Genomic DNA, 21,544 nt, shown 5'->3' with positions numbered 1-21,544 from the left:
ATACCTTGTTTGGATGAGTAAATGAAGAATGTTTTTCTCTGTAACTTAAAAATTACAAGCTGAAATTAACCCAATCCCTTTTTTTCTACTGTCACCAATGCTTAACCCCTCTTAACTTTGCCATTCCTGTTAATATCTGCAATTTTACTCCTGCTTGTTTTTAAGGACTAAGAAGAATCTGGGTGCTATAGTCCTGCTTCTTATTTTTCAAAAAGCTATACACATTTTCAGTCTCTACTGAATCTGCGAGTTGTATAGTTACTTGTGTGTAACAGGCTCATTCATAGCAATACGCAGCAGGAAACTCCTTTTGACAAGGCATAGCAAGATTAACTGAGTCATGATGTGGGCCTTCACATAGCTACCAATGAGGCAAACAGTCCTTTTCCTAAAGTAGCATATGCTTTCACCCAGTTTCTACATGACTATATGGTCTCATATGACTAAGCAAATCACTTTCTTCATTTGTGAAAAGTTACAGAAAGGTATGGAGTTAATATTTGACTGAGCTAATTAAATACTGAAGAGGTATACACTCTGTCAGGCTTTCTTCCTCCTTATTTAGAGAACACTTGTTTTTAAAAATCTTAGCATTGAATCACATGTCCATTTTTAAGGGTTTTTTTCACTCTATTGTTTAATCACTCCCGAATGAGAATCCCAAATCAATTATTTTTAAAGTTTCATTTTATTTTAAATGTCACAAAATAAGTAACATTAATAGAAACTGTTCTGTCAGGATAGTATTTCTGATTCTCTCCCATTACTTTGCAGCCTGCAGCCACTTCAAATTTTGACATGATTTTTAATGTTTTCAGGACCGATGCTGTTAGGGCTTTCAGCACAAGTAGTAGATTATCAGCAGACATTAGTTAACTTGTGAACCTTCATCTGAATATCCTTCAGATACCCATGGGATCTGTGTTACATTACAGCGCCAATGTCAGCCTGAAAAGTAACATCAGTAATGGGCATCATCCTTCCTTCCTTCCCCAATGCAGCAATAAGGCAAGGAAAGGAAGATTGTAAACCATTGATTTGAACCATATAAATGGGTTGAAAATAAATTGTGCTATCTGTTATATTTTTCCCCAAAGCCAAATTTACGTAACACATAATACAAGTAGTCCCATTCAATTGCATCAAAGGACTTCTTGGCATCTAATAAAACTGTTGCTGTTGGTTCCAATTTTCTCTCTGTATCCAGATGAGTTGCATTAGCCTATGCAGATTATCCGATGCTTATCTCCCTGGCATAAAGCCTTTTTAGATAAAGGCCTATTAGATTTCTGATTACTTTATTTAGTCATATAGCAAGTGTTCTGGTACCTATTATTTTGTGCCTATTCACAGTGTATAAAAGGATATTTTTCACAATATTGCTAAGGGGGTAACCTGCAACCTTGAGTATAAGGCTACATGGATATAATGTAATAGGATAAAGGACTGTTGGCTGCCTTGATTCAAACCACAGATAGTATCTGATGCTTTAAAAATTCAGTACAAACCATTTAAATGCATTACATTTATTCATAGTCTATTTCTGCAACTAGTGTCTGTGCAGTGTGCTGATGGCAGAGAGAAGTTAATGTGTTGGTAAGCAACCTAAATTTTTATGAAGCTATTTTGAAAGTAACTCAATGTCACAGAAAGTAATATCAATTACCCCTTGCTTTTCAAATGACATTGCAAGGCTGCTCCAAATGTCTTTTCTTCAGTTCCCAATCTGCAAAGAAAAGAAAGGCATGGAAGACCTCCCTAGGAGATTGCTGGATATTGCACTCACAAAAAGTACTTCTTTAGAACACATCCTGAAATATTTCAAAGGTTTTTTCCCCCAAACATTGATTAACATTTGGTAATAGAGAACTGCATACAAGAGGAAATGGAGCAATGGAGGATAAGGGTAAATCCAGTTGATGATCTGGAGAATTCATGTAACGTAGTCTGGGAAATAGCATAGTGTAGAGAGAAGTGCTTGGCCTTTGGAACTAGTTTTACTCTTGGCTCCATCCTTTACTTACTAGTGGCAAGCTATGAACAGAACTGAGCTTGCATTTTCTCATTCACAAAAGGCTGCTACAATACTCATTCCTGGAGTTGTGTGGAGATCAAAAAACATATATGTAAAGAACTTATATATTAAATGTTCCATAAGTATCAGCTGTTTCATTGTAATTATTACTACTAATAATGTGAGCTATATAATATACATATATTTGCCTTCTTCAGTAATCATTCCAAGACCCAATGCACACTGGGTATCCAGATTATCCTTCAAGGCATTATGTTGGGAAAATAATGACAGTCAACAAAGTGCACTATGAAAATTTACTTTGTGATTAACCTACACAAAATAAATGCACTTTTTAAACCTATAACATCTGAAGACAGAATTTTAAATGGAAAAAAACAAACCAATAAGCACTAACTTAAAAAAACAAATCTTTTCCATTATTTTTAATATTTTTCACTAACCCAGTATATTTGACTGAGTCTAAGAGATCCAGCTTTTCTGTAAACACATTGGTTAGAGATAAAGGGAAAAAAATCAATGATGGAATGAAGACAGAAAACACCTTCTTCCTAGGACTTTCCAGTTTTAAGAATCCATTTATATGTTCTTACAAAACAGAAAACTGTTGATGAGCAAATAGCCTCTAGTTTAAATGCACAGAATGTAATAATTCAAAATGATTCAGCTTCAGCAGAAATTTGTATTTCTATAGTCAGAGTTTACTTTTTTTAAAAAAGCTGATTTCCAAGCAGATAAATCTTTTGAAGCATGCTGCAGAATTCTTCCTAATAGTTGGGAAAATATGCTTGGCCTCTAAGTGAAACAATTTCTAGAGAAAACACATGATCCAAACCTGAAGCTAAAATCCTAAGTACACATGCTTAGAAATGTACACAATATTCCCAGGATATATGTAAACAGGGAGAACCACTTAGTAAATGGTATCAGGTTTTGGTAATAGTATAATCCACTCTCATTAAGCATCTCCCTCTTGTGCATTAATATGTGACATCATACTCTCATATAACAGTTTCACAACAAAGTGAAATAAAAAGCTCCTCCAGATTGCTATTGTAAGATAATCAGATTCTATAGTGCTCATTATGACTGCAATTATGTAACAAAACTCTCCAAATATAGTTCAGTTATTGCAGTTATTAATCATTCTGGTTTTGTTTCAAGTACTTGCTTTATAGCCTGTTGGATAGACTCCATTATTCCACAAGCTGAATGTTGAAAGTCAAACATGTGCATGGGAATCTGCTGTTCAAATGGCCTTTCAACATAATTTACCCTTTCAATTTGTATTTGTGAATACAAAAAAAAAGTGGGGAAATAAAGCTGTTGTCAATAGAGTCACTGACCTTTGCAGTAAATAGAACAATAGTCCTTAATGCAAAACAAGGTGGCAAGTAAGAAACCTATTTTGGTAGAACTAGAAATAGTGCTGCTTAAAAAGTAAGCCTCAGAATACCAACCAGTTCTTACAGGAAGAGGGGAGGCAGGGGAACTCTGAAAGAATCTGTATAAGGAGAAAAATGATAAGAGGGCCAGACATTTTTAAAGGTTCAAAGCACCAACATCATAGAATGTATTTCTAAACATTTTATGCATAAAACCATGTACTGTGATTAATTTAACTACAAAATGCCAAGTAAAAGACAGCAGATTTATTACACAGAACAAACACCATCTGTACCACCTTAAATCATGCTATAGATGTATTTCTAGGGAAAAAAAATTCACCTGGAAAATGCTCAAGCCTAGATTCTGAGATGCAGAAGTATTAACTAAATAGGATTCCAAATAGACCAGGGAAAGTGACTCCATAGTTACTTAAAACATAGACAGACCAGAAACATAATAAAATAATACACTGACATGGTTTACAAAATGCCCATCACCAATTTCACACAGTCCATGACTTTTTCAATTTGGCTACATACATTGGGCCCCAAGCTTTGTCCTTATCTGGAATCACCAAGAGCCCACATTCTTGACCAGTAAAAGAAAATGTGAAGTCTTGGGAGCAAGTCTTTGCCATTTCCTTAATGTCCACAGGTATGATGTTACCATAGGAGTTTAAAATTTCACTGATCACATCTTGATTTTCTGCCTTGGAAAGTGTGCACGTAGAGTACACAAGTAACCCTCCAGGACGTAAGGCCTTAACTGCAGACCTGCAGGTAATCAAGAAAATGCATAAGATAGGTTAAGTACATTGAAGGGAAACTATGAGGTCTGAGGGCAAGGACACTTACACACTGAAAACTAACCTTGCTCTAATTCAGATTGTAATAACTTTGGATTTTTTCCAAGCCTTACAACTATTCCTTTCTAATGTATCCCTAGATGACTGGGAAAATGGTAATCAGATCACTCAACATGATAAAGAGTGTGTATGTGATTCATCTATTGTTTTGTTCTTTAAAGATAGGAGGATGGGGCAGAGCATGGAATAATGATTTGTCTTTGACTATACTGAGTGGCATTAATGCAAACAAGCACATAAACTACAAGAAAGGGGTTAATGCTCAGTGATAGCTGGTCATGGGAATGAATATGACTCCCTAGGAAAAGTGCAAGAAAAAAAGTAGACTCAAGACAGACAACTCAGAAAATGCCTATTATTTAAAGGGAGGACGAACTTAGAAAGGAAACTAAGAAACTTCACCAGATCAAAGGGCAGCTTCAGGAAAAAGATGGGGAGACTTTTTTTTTTTTTAAGGGGAAAACCCAAACATATTTGTAAATGCAGATGCAGGAAAAGAACACAAAGACATTACATATATGTAAATGCAGATGCAGGAGAAGAACAGTCCCAAGGCTTCAGACTGCAATGAAGGAGTTAGCTTCAGCAAAGATAGGTTTCCAGATCTTCATATGGAACAACATGGAAGCATGAATTGGGAACTGGGATGTTTTAAGGTGAATGAAAGTTCATAATAGATAGGCTTTATAATAAGAGTGCAGTGAGAAGCAAAGTCATCTACTGAAAGATAAAACTAGAAAATTTTTAGTCCTGGTGCTGTAGTGATAACCCCAGAGCAGTCACTAATCAATAACTTTTTTTTCAAAGCAATTATGTTCCAGAACTTCTACCGGACTTAAGAACACAGTCAGCCCCATATCTCACATCTGTATTTAAACAAATAGAGTACGTTCCAATAACTGAGATTTATAATGAAGACCACATCAACAAAATAAATTCAAATTCTGTTCTCTAAGTTCAATCATTAAATGAATTCTAACTCAAGACAAGCAAACTAATGACAAGGTTTTTCTCTCCTCTTTCCTTCCTTTAATATCCTTAATGTGACGGTAAATAAACAAGAAAGCAAGTACTAACTCAAAACAATAAAGTAAATAGGATTGAGCGAATTATTAAGTAAAATGGTTTTCAATACATTTTTAAAGATGATAAGCAGATAATGGAGTGGTAGTGAATCAAGAGGGTAGAGAGAGTCTCTCATTGTAAGGAGTAGCCACAGAAGGGCATAATGTGACCTGCCAAACTACATTTGGGGGCCTGGAATTGCCAGATGAAACATGATGGGAGTAAAAAGTGAAAACAAATGGTAGGATTTATTTCTTTCTTATGGCTGAATAGTATTCCATTATGTTCATGTACCACATCTTCTTTATCCATTAATCTACTGATGGACACTTAGGTTGCTTCCCTTTCTTGGCTATTACAAATAGTGCTACAATAAACATAGTGCATATGTCTTTTGAATCTAAGAAGTGTTTTCTTTGGGTAAATTCCTAGGAGTGGAATTTCCAGGTCAGATGGTGACTCTGTGGCATCTTACTACACTGATGGATAGTGACTGAAATGTGGTATGGGAGGTGACTTGATAATATGGGTGAATGTGGTAACCACACTGTTTTTCATGTGAAACCTTCATTAAGAGTGTATATCAATAACACCTTAATAAAAAAAACTTGTGATAAAAAAATAATAAAACATATATGACAACATATTGACAATTGTTAACTCTAGGTTATGAATTTATAAGTCTTTATTTTACTAGTCTGTTTTTGTATAGGTAGATTTTTCATAAATTACAGAAAAAAACAGTAAAAACAAAGATATTCATTTGAAGCATATATAAGCAGCCCTAGATTCCATATTCCCATATTATATGGCAAGTCAGGTAGTCAAGTAAAAAACTAGATTTTTATCTAAGAAAGTTATATAAACTATTTGGGGAGACCTAAGGCAGCTACTGTGGGTGTTTGCCCCCCTCAAACCGAAGCACTCTACATTCCATCTTGAAGGGAGACTTCTGGAGTAACAGTCAACTCATCATAAAGTGACACCCCCAAACAAAAAGTTTCACTCCTAAAATAAACCTCCTGGCTATGAACTGGAGGTACCCACCACCCCTTCCTTGCTAGACTGGTTCACAGAACTCAGGAAAACAGTTTACTTGCTAGATTACTGACCTACTATAAAAAGATTCAGTTCAGGAGCAGCCACCTCAAAGAGATGCATAAGGCAAAGTATGGGAAAGGAGTGCAGAGCTTCCACGCCATCTCCAGGCATGCCACCCTTCCAGCATTTCCTCACTAACTTGGAAGGCTTCCAAGCTTCTTTGGTTAGGGGTTTGAGTGGAGGTTTCATTAAGTAGGCATGATTAATTAAATCATTGGCCATTGGTGACTGAACTCAATCTCCAGTCCCTCTTCCCTTCCTCCCTGGAGGTGGAGGAAGGTGGAAAAGAGGGAAGTGCTGAAAATTTCAACATTTAATCACATGGTTTGTTCCCTTGGCAACGAGTTCCCATCCTTAGAGGCTTTACAAAAGTAAGGGCATTAACAGAAACTCAGTAGTGGTTGAAAAGGGCTTGTTATGCATAATAAGTTGTTCCTTTCACCTTAACAAAAAACAGATATCATAACCAAAAAAATGCTCCTATAACTCTTATCACTTAGGAAATTACAAAGGCTTTAGGAGCTCTAGCATGGAGCAAAGATTAAATACATATTTACAAATCACAGTTTGCATATATGTTTTACTTAACAGTTCCATATATTTTATATTTAGGCTCTATAAAGATAAGAGGATTAGGAGTGCCTGGATGATAGGGGGAATTTTTAAACAGGATAGCTAGGACAGAATGACATTTCAGGAAGTGATATTTGAACAAACACCTGAGGAGATACGGAAGTGAGCTATGAATGAAGTCTGAATGAAGAATACGCCACACAAAAGGAATACCGCATGCAAAGACCCTAAGCATGTTCTGGAAACAAGAGGCAGGGTGACTAGAGCAAGGTGAGCAAGCGGGCAGAATGAGATAAGGTCAGAAAGTTAGGAGGGGGTGCAGAGGGCCTTACATAACATCGAAAACTTCAAGTTTGTAATTCATGAAAAAAAAAAAAAACACTTAAATACATTATGGTTAAACTTTAGAACTCTGAGAACAAAGAGAAGATACTAAATGCCTCCAGAAAGAAAAACGGGTCATTTATAAGGGTCCAGGAATCAGACTGCCACCAGTGGAGTAATATACTCCAAATCCTGGAAGAAAAGCAATTGAAAGTGAAGCTACTTACTGCCAAACTGTCAAATAAATATATGAGGGCTACAAAAACTTTCAAATATCTGATGACTCAGAAATTTTACCTCTAGCAAAATGAGGAGGTAAATCAAGAAGGAGGAGAAATGTGGTAGAGCAAGTGAGTGCAGCATAGGAGAGCACTAAAGGGAGTGAAGTCTCAGAGTAAATGCCCAGGAGCCCTAGAGGGTAACTACTCCAGATTGGGCGGAAAGGGAGGGATCTGGAAAGAAGTGAGAAGAGACTCCAAACAAAAGAGACAAAATGCCTGAAAAGTGAGAAAATCCTGGAGGTTTTGGTGCATGCGACTCAGGGCACAAGGGCAGGTAATGGGGCAGCGGCGAGAAAGGAAGAAAAAGACGAGAGAAATTGATTGTTGGAAAATATTCCTTTCAGGGGCACTCAAATCATAAATAAAATTTAATTCCAATAGACTAGCTCATTCTATAGTGAACAGTATTTAAAGAATTAAATATGTACCAATACTGGTCTTCAATGTTCAGAATTATTCCAAAGACAGATCTTAGAAATATTTTAGAACAGATTACAAAATCTCAGAAAGAATACTATCAACCTTGACAACAGAAAAGTAAAGGTGCAGTTGCAAGACACAGGGAAGTAGAAGGGAAGGAGACATGGAAGGCAGGGTGGGGGTGTACATGTTCTTGGATCACAAAAAGGGAAAACAAGAGATAATGCCCTGATTGTTTCAGAAAAGAAAGAAGACTAAAGCTTGAGGTGTGTTTTTAGAGACACTTTTCACCACCAACAGAACAAGAAGTAAAGATCTAAGTGTGTACAACTAAGTTTCTGAGCTAACTGGGGGAGAGACAGAAAAGCAAGAACACAGGGTCCAGGGAAGAATATGAGGTAAGAGTGGGATCAGTGAGAGAATCCCAAGTGAGAAATCAGCCATCAATGTCTAAAGTTGATCAATTAAAAAACTGATTAACACATTACTTTGAGGTTTGGGAGTGACCTGCAGAATAAATACAGAATAGAAACCATTAGAAGTGCTTGCCTCTGAGGAGTAAGACTAGAAGAGAGGGATAAAGAAATGGGCAAGTTTAACTAAAAGCTCATTTACATTTTAATTTAGCCATGTGATCTATTTCTATGACAATACAAATTAAAGGAGAGTTGACAGTAGGATAAATATCGTTTTCCCATAGAGGTCAGTTTACTTTTTGTTATTTAATTTTTACTATTAAAGGATTAACTCTCTAGCTTTATCCCTGAAGCTCCAGATAAATAAAACTTGACGGTATATCCAGAATGTCTCGTCTTCTCACATATCCATTTATTGATTAAAAATTATTTGGGATTCGTCATGTAAGTGTAGATTAATGACACCAAAAAAAAAAAAGGCAGTTCCTGTGTGGAGACCTCCAATGAGTTCTACACAAGGGTATAAAGGGCATATAAAAGTGTAGGCAAAGGGTCTGTTTGTGTTTATACAGAGGATCAAAGCCTAATTGGGCTACCCCGAAAATGAACTAAGATATGATATGAAAAAGAACTTCCAACATCAGCACTCTCTGGAAGACTCATGACAGAAGATGATCATCAAAAAACCCCAAGAAAGATCCACGCACTGCTACAGCTGTAGATGCACTCATCCCACCAGTTCCTGGACTTGCCATGGGAACGAAGAAGGAGATATCCAAGCTGGCCTGTGCATACAGTAAAACAACAAATTTGACTGGATCTATACTGGTGGAACTCAACAAAGAATTAGGAGAAGTGCAAATTGCAGCGCTCCAAAATCTTACAACTACAGACTATTTACTGTTAAAAGAACATATGGGATGTGAACAGTCCTCAGGAATGGGTTGTTTTAATTTGTCTGATTTCTCTCAGTCTGTTCAAGTTCAGTTAGACAATATCCACCATATCATAGATAAGTTTTCACAAATGCCTAAGGTGCCTAACTGGTTTTCTTGGTTTCACTGGAGATGGCTGGTAATTACAGGTATGCTTTGGTTATGTAACTATACTCCTATTATGTTAATGTGTGTGCGCAATTTAATTAGTAGTTTAAAACCTATACATGCTGAAGTTACTCTACAAGAAGATATGTCAAAGAAATAATCAATCTTCCCATGTTTTCTTCCGCCTGCTACTTCTATAGCTTTTCTTCTTCCTTCCTAATTACAACCCTTAAATAGAATTCGTGCCTCATATCAAATTTACCGAGTATCATAATTCTTCCAAGTGGTAAAGATACCTCAAGACAAATGCTGGGCATAGAAGCCACAGGGCATAAATATGCAAAGAGGTAAAAAGCTAACCTTTTCAAACAATAAGGCTTCTCTGTCACTTACCAACTTTACATCTCCCTGTATGGCCCCGGAAGATGACTGGTTAGCCAGAGACAGGTAAGATTTCTCAAGGGAGGAACAACCTAAGACAGGCACAGTCGCAGGGGGGCCATCAGGTGAGAAATTGGGGATCAACAGAGGTGAGGCTTAGAACCTCACCCCCCCTGTTCTGAGAGAAATCTTCTGCATCCGTGGATGTTTTATTGCCCTTGTCTAGCTTGGATTAACACATAGTCTACAGGCACACACCTGATCATCTACATTTGCTCTCTTACAACACTAAACTATGTTTTCTACCTTTATCTTGTATCTACCTACCACTTCAGCATTTTATTAAAAATAATAATAATAAAGAGAGAAATGTGGTATCCACATATAAATCAAGTATAAAAATCAAATGAGTATTCATATTTGAACTGACTGTTTATAGTTCATAATGCATGAGCAAAACCAAAAGTTTCTGTGATGACTGCCCTTGTACTGCTCACCATGTAACTTATTCAATATGTAAGAATTTGTTCTCCATGTAAGAACTTGTTCGTTATGCTTCAGAAGATTGGAGACTGACGAAAATTAGGCTTGGGGTGGATTAATGATTGTGCATTGAGCATTGACTCCCCTATACAGAATTTTATTGTTGTTAACAACCATTTGATCAATAAATATGAGAGATGCCCTCACAACAACAACAACAACAACAACATAAAAGTAAACACTTCCAATTGTAAAATAAATAAGTAACCAGGATGTAATGTATAGCATAAGGAATATAGTCAAAATATGGTAACAACTTGGTATGGTGATAGCTGGTACCTAGAATTATCATGTATATAAATGTTGAATCACTGTGTTGTACACCTGAAACTAATGTAATGTAATACTGTGTGTCAACTACCCTTCAATAAAAAACAATTATCTACAAAAAGAAAAAAAAAATGTTCTATGAAATCTAATTTGTAAAGCTCAAATCAGAATAAAAAGTGTTACTCCCACAAAAAAAAAAAAATTATTTGGGGAAGTGCCTACCACTGTGGAGCTACTTAACCTTCAGTGCTTGTTTTAAGTCATTAAATAATTGTTGATATTTATCTTCTTCTCATTGTCCCCTAAATAATTCCCCACGGGGGTTGGGGGAGGGGAAGACTCAGATCTCTAGACACCAGAGATGTGAACCATTAATGGGATAACAACCTGAGGTAGAAATAATAATGGCCCCCCGAAGAGACCCATATCATCCCCAGAAGCTTTAACTATGTCACATTACATGGCAAAGGGTACTTTTGATGTGATTAAATTAAGGATCTCAAGATGGAAACCATCCTGGATTATCTAAGTGGTACCAATGTAACCACAAAGATCCTCATAAATGGAAAAGGGAGACAGGAGATTCAGAAAGAGAGGTGATGACAGAAGCTAAGACTGTGGTAACACGATTGCTAGCCAGAGGCCATGGGCAAAGGAATGTAGGCTGCTTCCGGAAGCTGGAAAAAGGAAAGAAATGATTTTATCTTAGTCTGTTCTTAGACTGTTTTGATTCCAACATTCATAATTTACCTTTCTAAAATAGCTTAGTATAATGTGGGATAAATGGCATAATTTCCAAAATCTCCTGCCTAGCCTTAGTCTATTTTCCTAACAATGGATGCTTCAGAGCCTCCAATGGATGCAGGGCAAGGGGCGCAGAGAAGACGGACATTCTCTTCTTCCCCCGGTTTCTGGTCCCTAATGGTCTGGTGCCAGTCAGTCACCAAGGCCCCACCCAGGGAGTTCCCACCAGAAAGGGCGGGTGAGAAGGAGAGAGTGAGCTGAAGCCAAAGGGAAAGGATGTAGCCTGGCCTGGCTAGCTAATTCAAGCAAGCTGTGAGCAATAAAAATGGTTTCTCCCAAAATCCCTTTCCCCTTGCCTTATTTCAGTTTCACAGGATTCATAGGGGAATCAGTTCCAGGAGGGGAAACCCATTACTCCTGGAGCTACACATAACTTAACTGGTCATGTTATTTTCTAAACTAGGAAATAGCGTGGGGCAACACGAGCGCTTTTTTTTTTCTGTACACTGGATTAATCTCAAAAACACAGGGCAAAATATTAGGGAGTCCTGTCATTTAAATAACATTGCTGTCTTTTTGCTCATAGTAGCTAGATTTAAAAATATCATAATTTTGTATTCCAAGACCAAGGAAAATAAGCAATGTGAAAAAAAAATACTCCCAGGGTTCATATAGCCAAGACTTTTCTATACTGAGAATTATTTTATGCCACTGTCGCTGTGGGAGGAGGGGACGGGGTTTCTCCATCCGCATGTTCACTATGAATTTGGTAAGACCAAATAACAACAGTGGAGTGTTATGGGTAAAAAAGGGCTCATACCAAGCTTTATTCTCACAGAATTCAACTGGCTATATACAAGTGGCAAGCCTATTTCCACCCTGGGCCCAGCTACAGCCTCTGCTCTCTCCCGCCTCCCAGCATGGGGTCCTCTCCTCCCTTCCTAGCACCAGGGCTCCATAGCTTCTCTCTCCTGCGTCCTAGCAGGGCATTCTGTGGCTTTTGCTTCTTGCTCCCCTCTAGACTCCCTAAGCTCTCTGCTTCTCCTTCTGGGGGATCTCCGTGGACCTGTCTCTATTGTGACTGGCAGCCACTGTGCCCAATTATGTCCAGGTGCTTGTGTTTCTTCTCCACCCTTTCTATGGGCCTACACTTCCATGACTGACAGTTCGCTCTGGGCAGCTCTTCTTAAAGCAGTGTCAGCAGTAAACAGTCTTCTGTCAACTGGCATGGAACCAGACTAAGTATGTATACAACGGGCAATATTAGAATCAGAGGAGGTGAGAATCCTGGTCATAAATTTTCCATTTTCTCTGCAGCCACTGAAGACACCTTTCTCATGAATTGAACTAGTCCATATTGAAGGCCATCACTGGCTCTGCAGAAAGTATAAAGCTATCTGTATAATGAGCATTTATCAATATACACAATAGTTTCTTCATTTTTGTTACAAAAATGGCAATAGGTATTCAATTTTAGTTAAGGCTAGAGTATTTAACAACTCTATAGTCAGATTAGTTCAATGATTCAAAACTAATACTAATAAACTAATATACAATGTTTTACAATGTACTAAATGAAAACTAACATACTCCTAAAACATCAGTACCCAAAAATGCAGTCTCTGAGCACTCCAGTAGCATCCAGGGCCATCTGCTTCCCTGACAATTCACACCTATTTTGAAATAGCCCATTAGAACAAGTAATTATCACTATAGGTTTCATCCAAGTAATAAAAAGAAGACTATATGTATGAAAGACAGTCAGACAGCAGGGTGTAAATGGGTTGTGTTGCTTTAGGAGAGAAATTGTAACCAGAATGGAAGAAAGATACTGCTTAGTAGGTCTTCACAAACCTATTAAGAAATTAAAATTCTAGAGGGAAAAAACAAATATTTTGAAGTTAGACCTGAATGATACTAATAAATGGCAAAATTGTGATAATAACCATATAAAAGGATAAATCAGGATTATAGAAGAAAAACAAGACATGTTGGATCTGGGTCTAGCAGAAGGCAAAGAGTTCTCTATGCTTGTAAAAATTTGTGCTGTGCAAAATCATTTTTTTTTAAGCAGTGGGAAGCAAAATTAAAAAACTAAGCAACATTCATTTTGGCAAAATGGTATCCTTTGCTAAACTTCTCCAAATGATCTGTGGCCCTTTAGCTTCTCAAGACTGTAAGTTTCAAGGTATAACAAGATCCTGAATGATGAGATTTTTTTTCACCTGTGCAGTAACACTTAATTACGTTGTATAAAATTACGACAAACCAATTGATATTAAGACTGACCACACAGAGATGGTCAGCAGAGCTTTCTAATCATACTTACCAGTAGAAGGCAGAAAAAAGATGTCATGACTAACTACAGCAGATGGAGCAAGAGTATTATTTTGATTAGATAAGGTAGGAGGCTAACCTAATACTTTAAACTATAACAGGAACTAATAGACATTATCTTGTTTTTTTTATATTATTCAGCACATAATGTCCAATTACAATGCAGAACTGGTGGAAAAAGTCCTAAGAGATGCAGAATTGCCACATAATGCAAACCCTCTATCATTTCCCGGAAATATATATATATATATATATATATATATATATATATATATATTTCCCTCAGAAGTCTCCTACCTAAGTGCTGATCAGGCTTAACCTTACTTGAAATATGAAATAAGATTTTGTCTCACAACACTGCTGTAGGAAATAAAGCTGATCTTAATAGTAGAGCATAAAATAGAGTGGGAAATGCTTTTACACTTAGCACTCCTAAAAGAAAAAGAATAACCTTCTTGACACAGAAACTATGCCAGATACCCTCTTGGCTATACAAATGTCTCCAAATCTTTGGTTATCTTTCAGTGTATTATGGAATAGGCTGAAATGTATTTTGTGCTTGAACCATCTAGTTAATAAAACAGCTAAAAACAAAACTAACATTCTTTAAAAAATAAACCATGTAAAAGAATATAATGTTAAACTCAATTTTCCCCATTTGCAAATGGAACACCTAACTTGATCTTTGGCAGTTCACAGAGTATACCTGAAGGGTTCATCTATTTCTTATGTACTATTTTGAAATCCAAAAAGCACTGCAACCTACAGTTTTTTCTTAAGTTTGTGGCAGACTCATTTTGCCTCAAAATCTGACTTAAATTGATGTGAGGCTATTTATGGTCAAGACTTAGCCCATGTGGTGTAACTTTCACATGTTTTGCTTGTATTACATTTTCTTTAAAAAAGAAAAATCAAAATTCTGAAACACATTCGGCCTCAAAGGTTTTAAATAAGATTTTGAACTTGTATTTTAGATTCAAATGAGTTATAATTTAAAGCTATATAAAATATCTTCTGTACTATACCTACATGATAAGTAAGCCATATAGTTATCTGATGAAACCTTTATTCACTTTTTAAAAGTAAACCATTTAAACGTTAACTTTAAATGCATCAGGTAGGGAAATCTGCAGTCTGCATGGAGGAATCCATCAGTGTTTACTCATTCTAATATAAAGTAAGATGGAACACTGGATTATTTTGTATTTTAGAAAACTAGATTATTTTGTGTTGTCTCAGTACATCCAGCGTTCCTCCCCAATCTCCCCCACCAAGTGTTTTGATTTGTATGCTTGTATTTTTTAAAGACCACCTTGTACAGTCAATAATAATGCCACTTTTCTCAGGAGTTCCTTTGTCTTTTTTTTTTCAGTGCTTTTCACTGAATTTCTCCATGCTTGAAAAGTCTGCTTAGAGAAAAACAGAATCAAGCCACAAGAGCTATTTAAGATACTGGCTTAGAGACAAGATGACAAAATGTAGCTTTCCCAGCACAAGAGGATAGACCACCTTTGCATTTCTAGACTAGTCCATGTAGTCTAGCAACTATCAACAAATAAAGTACAACAGCAGAGGAAATGAGAGAAAAATGATTACCTGATTTTAATACCCTGAAGAAAAAAGGTATTAACTTAATAATAGCTTAAGTTCAGTAACCTTGAAAAATTTACACACACACAAAAAAAAACCTAAGCTAAAACGTCTTGGAACCCTGATAGCTATCCAAGAACCAAAGGGAGAGTATTTCAAACTTAACCAAAATTGAAAACATGATGTGATGCGGGATATCCTGTTGTTCTTACAGCAAGCCTCTGAGTCTCAGAGTATGTGATTTTTATAAATAGCTATTAAAACAATCTAACACACTTCAAAAATATAAATTTCATTTTTCTGGTCTATTCTTTGGTCCTTGATTAGAAATTTGGCATTCTGTTGGGAGGGTCAGCATTAATTCGATCACTAAACTTAAAATTTTTCTGCATTTGAAAAGACTGAGCTAAACTGTAGAAGAAAATAATCAGAACAGCAATAGTGCCATCTTTTGACCAAAGCAGGAACCGATTTTTCCTCTTTTAATTAATTTCTCAAGACTTACCATCAGGAGATAAACAACTTCTTTTTATGTCTTTTAACATGTTTGAAGTTACAGTCACTGTCTTTCCTACAATAATTTCTGGTGCATTAGTAAATCACAGATGTCTGTAGTCTTGAAAAATTAAGATTACAAATATATATTACTGTGATTAATGTATTTATCCCCCTTCTGCCTTCATGTCCCTTCTATCACATTACAGCATCAAGGTAACAGCTACCGTTCCTTCAGATATAAATATGGAAAAGGAACCAAGTGAAATAACCTTAAAAATCCCGTTATTGCCACATTAGCAAGCTTGTCCCCTTCATCTTAGGAACTCTTGCATTAGACTTTTAAAACCAAGTAAAACTGTAGTAATTTAAAATTTTTAAAATGAGAATAGGAGCATCAATCCTGCAACTGGTCCCCTGAACCCATTTACTGTTCACTTAATATGTCAAAGATTCTATATAAGCCTACTTTATAAGGTTACTTGCAACTTATAGAGGAAAGAAAAACAGTTACACAATTAATAATGTGAAAAATGTATGAAAACTACTGGCAGCCTTTATATCTTACTGCTCAAGTAACAATTAAATCTAAAACTGAAAATGTAAAATGCTTCCAGAGGACACTACATACACAGCACATATTCCTTCATGAGAAAATTCTTAATCTTTATTTAGAATAAAATAGAATATTCCTGAATCAAAGGGAATGTGAGTTTGTTCCAGGAATCAAATCAGATGTTGATTCCCACCCAGTGAAGGACAAGTGATTAGCCTAATTAACAATGTTACCTTTTATTTATTTGATTATTAAAGAGAACTGCACACATGGAGTCTTAATAAAATGTTATGAAGTGTACAAGGTAAATAGTCTGACGCAATTTATCAAATGGAGGGTCACAAAGAATCAGTGACTTGCCCAAAGTTAAATAGCTAATTATTGCTGCACAAAACTGCCACCCTAATGTAATACCAGGAAAGGGACTTCAAGATTTATCACTGCTGTATACCCTGAAGCAACTTATTACCACTGCTAAACTAAGTATGGAATTATGGCAACAAGACAGAGGATTCCACATGCAAACATTTTATCATCAGATACTTAGTGAAGATAAAGAATAGCTATATAATTTTAGGCACTTTTAACATGAAAAATCTAAGAATAGGTCTGAAGGTATGATCTGAGAATCTTGTCTACCTGCTCCTTTTATAAAGCACACAACCTATACCTACTAAAGTGCTTATTGCACAGAATTTATGATGAGGTAAATGAAAGCAAATGCCTCTACTGAGACATAATTTGAACCTCCTCATCACACATTGACATCTAAATCATAGTTTTAAAGTTTAACAAATTTGACTCAACAGTTGAACCTCAATGTTAGTTACTCCTTCATAAAAATTCCAAATAATTTGGAGTAATTTGGTAATCACCCCAAGTTCCAAATAATCTGATAATTCATTTAAGCAAATTTTGGTTCCACAATTCTTGATAAAGGTGTCTGCTTTCCTCAGAAGCCTGTTGATAAAATGAGTGTGAAACCAGCTTAAGTTAAAGGTCAATTTTCAGCCTTTATCTGCCCATACTACTCGATTCTGTTTTCCATCCTCAACTTGAAGAAACTTTCTGTCACTTTGGTTTCCTGGACACTATTGTTTCTTTGTTCATCTATTTCTCTTAAATTCCCTTTTAGCTTTTTTATCTACCCTGTCCACTTTTACCTGTCCCTTATGTATCAGTCTTCCCTAGAACTTTACCCTTGGTTTATCTTTTTTCCTAAAGTTAGATGTTTTACATACATAACCTCATTCAATCTTTCAATTAAGTTTTGAGACATGAATTATTACTCTTACTTTGTAGAGGAGAAAACCAACGCAAGAGAGTTAAGCAGCTTGTACAAGGCCAGCCAGTAAGTGTTCAAACCAGGATTCAACGCCAGGCAAGAGAGCTCTAGAGCTCATGCTCTTCATCAGTTACCCCTGGCACATTCTTTTCCTTCCTACTCCACAGCCAATTAATCACCAAATTCTATTAAATCTCCATTGAATATATCTTGCACATCTAACCACACATCCATTCCCCTTCCACTAAGTTAAGGCCTTTGTCATCTACTCAACTACTGAAAAATCTTTCAAGATTTCTTGCTAAAGGCTTTTCTTGTTTTTCCTTTACATCCACCAGTGTTCTGATCAAGGATTTCCAACTTGTGACAAACACTTCTAATTGTTCTTCAATATTTGTTCTTACATCCTTTTAGTAATAGAATTTTTAATTGGGCACAACTAAGGCTGATTTCCTAAACTGCCTTTCACTAAAGATAGTCATATGACTAAGCCTGACCTATGAGATGTGGGTGGAAGTAATGTGAGGTATGCTCTTTAGATCCTTCTTACTAGCTGTAATGCAGATTAAATATCTGGACCAAGAGGTAGAAGATAGAGAGGTAGAGATTGTGGAGTATGGCAATCATCTGAACAACCCTGGAAAGGCTACACAGATTTCTACTTACTTAAGTCAGTATTATTTTAATTCTCTTGTCTCTATCTTTCTCTGTTATATTAGAAGAAAAATTATCTTAATTGATACTGAACTTGGCACCAACTGTGGAGTTGCTTAAGCGGAATCTAAAATATAGAACTTAATTAAGTAGGTAGTAGGGTGCAAGGTCAAACAAATACTGCAGACTAGAAAGCCAGTGATTACTAATTTCATATTTTAAATTGGCTGGGCCATGGTACCCAGATATTTGGTTAAACATCATTCTGGATGTTTCTGTGAGGGTATTTTTGGATAAAATTAACGTTTAAATCAGCAGACTGAATAAAGCTGTTGCCTTCCATAATGTAGGTGGGCCTCAGCCAGTCTTTGTTCTCTCCCACTTCATGTGCTGGCTACCAGCCCTGCTAACATCACACCCCACACCAGAAGTAGGGCAAAATTATACACAGCTTCTGTAGACTGCCTAACCAGCTCCCATGATTAAGGTCTGATTCCTATAAGAAATGCTTTACATCACTTGTAGGGATTCTTCTCTGACCAAACCCTGACAGTCCCCCAGGTACCTCTGCCCCTTGAGTAAGGCAGACACTATTCTATAATTAACTATCAAGTCAAAGAGGTAGAATTATTCTTTGCCTCATCTTTCTAAATACTTAGCAAGTTCTAATGCTTACATAATTACTTTTCAGTTTCCTTTTGACCAAGTGAACTTCTATTCATTGTTCTAGACCTACTTCAAAGCTCACATGCTCTCTGAAACCTTCTCTGATGGAACTCCCTCCCTCTTCTGTTTTTCCAAGGAATAAAATTTCACTTGCTTACAAACAGGGTTTGGGTGATACTCATTTTGTATTTTTTATATGTAACACAACTAAAAAGTATGTTCTCAAAATATATTTATTAGAAAAGTGCATGAATGAATGTTACTTAATGAAGTGGTGGGTCAGGCAGAGAACTTTTCAGTATAAAACAAAGGAATATATTTAATTGCAACTAACATTCAAAAATTTTGAATAGGGAACAGCTCGAGCAACCTACAACTCTTATGTTTTAGAACAGATGGAAATGATGGATGGAGGCCAGATGCTTTATTTGGAAAAAAATATAATAACCTTTTGCCAATAACTAATTTATAAAAATGAGAAAGGTTCCCCTCTTGCTAACAGTGGTCATAGATAAACTCCTATAGAAAGATAATCTATTAATGAAAATTACTACTTAGCAATTGTGCTCTCATTTCTATTCAACTGGAGCAGTTTGGTAACTTGTAGTAAGTGAACTTAACTTCAGGGAAAACCAGAGCCACTACTTTAAAATTGAGGTATGCAGTACTGTGATATTCTAATTTATAAGAAGTATATATTTGGTCTTCATCCCCTTTTCTGGCACAGAGCTCCAAAAACCTTAGAGTTTGCTAAGTGAGGAGAACAAAAAAAAAAGGTGTCCTTTGTTAAGTTAATGTAAGGTGGGGTGAGGGTGGAGGGACCTGGTTGCCAGGGGAACCGACCATGTGACTAAAGGTTGAAACTTCCAGTCCCACCCCAAACCTCCTAAAGCAGAAGAGGGACTGAGGGTTGAATCAATTGCCAATAGCCAACAATTTCATCTACTATGCCTATGTAACGAAGCCTCCTTAAAAGCCCAAAGGGGCAGGGTTCTGAGAGCTTCTGGGTAGATGAACACATGAAGTGCAGGTGAGCGATGTGTGTGAAAGAGCTTAGGAGCTCTGCCTCCCTTCCCATATACCTGGCACTATGATCCTTCCCATATGGATGGTCATCTGTATCCTGTAACATACCCTTTAACAGACTGCTAACTGTAAGCAAACTTTTCCTGAGTTCTGTGAGCAAATTAATTGAACCCAAGGAGTGGGTCATGGAAATCTGACTTACAGCCAATCATCAGAAGCATAGGTGACAACCTGAATTTCAGATTGGCATCTGAAGTAGGACAGGGCAGTCGATCCTTAACCTGTGGGATCTGACACTACCTCCAGGTAGATAATGTCAGAATTGAGTTAAACCATAGGATACTCAGCTGGTGTCTCAGAGAATCACTTGGTTATGTGGAGGAAACGCCCATGCCACTAGTTTGGAATTGGTACCAGAACACTTTTAGGTACCAACAATGCCATTAAGACATATTTAAGAACAGATGTTATCCTTGACATTGCCTTTCTGATAACAAGAAAAATCTAACAGAGGAGGAGGAGTGCAGGGTGCAGTGGGGCAGGGGGCAGATATCTGGTTTAAAATGAAGAAAATAAACTTAGTTTTCAAGAAAAATTATTATCCTGATTTGATGTATCAATAGAAGTATTTTAATTACTGCAAGATAATTTAATGGTAAAATCATACCTTTAACCATAAGAGGAGTTCCACAAGCCATTGTTCCTTTTTTTTTGCCTTCCCCCATTCTTCAGTGTAATACCTCTACATTTCATCTTTTTTTCCCTCTAAGCATTTTGAGAACTTTTGTTTCATTTATGTTTCCTTACCATTTCACATTTTTTTCCACATTACACTGTTGGCCTTAAGTATTTTTCTATTTTTGTTCTTTTTCAACACTTCCCATTGCTTTCATTTTTTTCCACTGCCTGTTTCTCATCATTTCACTATTTGTATCAGTTTACTGTTTCTGCTGGCAAACAACAGTCTGGGCAAGAAAACAAGTAAAAAATTCCTACCACTATTATGTACTACAACCAAAGAAAACATTAAAGTGAAAAGTCGAAGCTCATGTACAATCTATCAAATAAATGCAGATTCAAAATTAAGTTTCAGGTACTATAAGCATCTAAAACAGATATCTCTGGGTTGATAGTTACCCAGTGTTATCACCAGCTTTAAAGGCATTATTTTACAAGCCTTGAGGGTACTCTTCACTGTGCTCACAGTAAGTAATCAAATTTCCAGATATCAAACTGTTTACTATCAAAGAAGTTCTGTAAATTCAAGATAAAGGAACATGACCTAGCATGCCATTTTTAGAGATACCATACCCAGCAGCTATTTCTTTGTCAGCCCAAGAAACAAAAGCAAGGCCGATAATTATCTCCACTGGCATTAAGTTTTTACCTTGAAGAAGGGATACTTTTATATAGTATAGTATTTTCTTATTAAGGTTTTATTGATATACTCTTATGAAGGTTTCATATGAAAAAACAATGTGGTTA

General features: G+C 36.4%; 1 protein-coding gene across 1 annotated transcript in view; it reads right to left on the bottom strand.

The window, feature by feature from the left end:
• Nucleotides 1–3,672: 3,672 nt before the first annotated feature.
• Nucleotides 3,673–21,544, bottom strand: part of NSUN3 (NOP2/Sun RNA methyltransferase 3) — a 96,659-nt gene continuing 78,787 nt past the window's right edge. Inside the window, exon 6 of the mRNA XM_036899081.2 lies at nucleotides 3,673–4,197. Coding sequence (XP_036754976.1) covers nucleotides 3,927–4,197 — 271 coding nt within the window. The 3' untranslated portion in view covers nucleotides 3,673–3,926. The remainder of the gene's footprint in view (nucleotides 4,198–21,544) is intronic.

This window comes from Manis pentadactyla, chromosome 1 (assembly GCF_030020395.1).
Source record: "Manis pentadactyla isolate mManPen7 chromosome 1, mManPen7.hap1, whole genome shotgun sequence".
NCBI lineage: Eukaryota > Metazoa > Chordata > Mammalia > Pholidota > Manidae > Manis > Manis pentadactyla.
The sequence above is the reverse complement of the archived record's forward strand: the minus strand, read 5'-3'. Positions and strand labels throughout refer to the sequence as shown.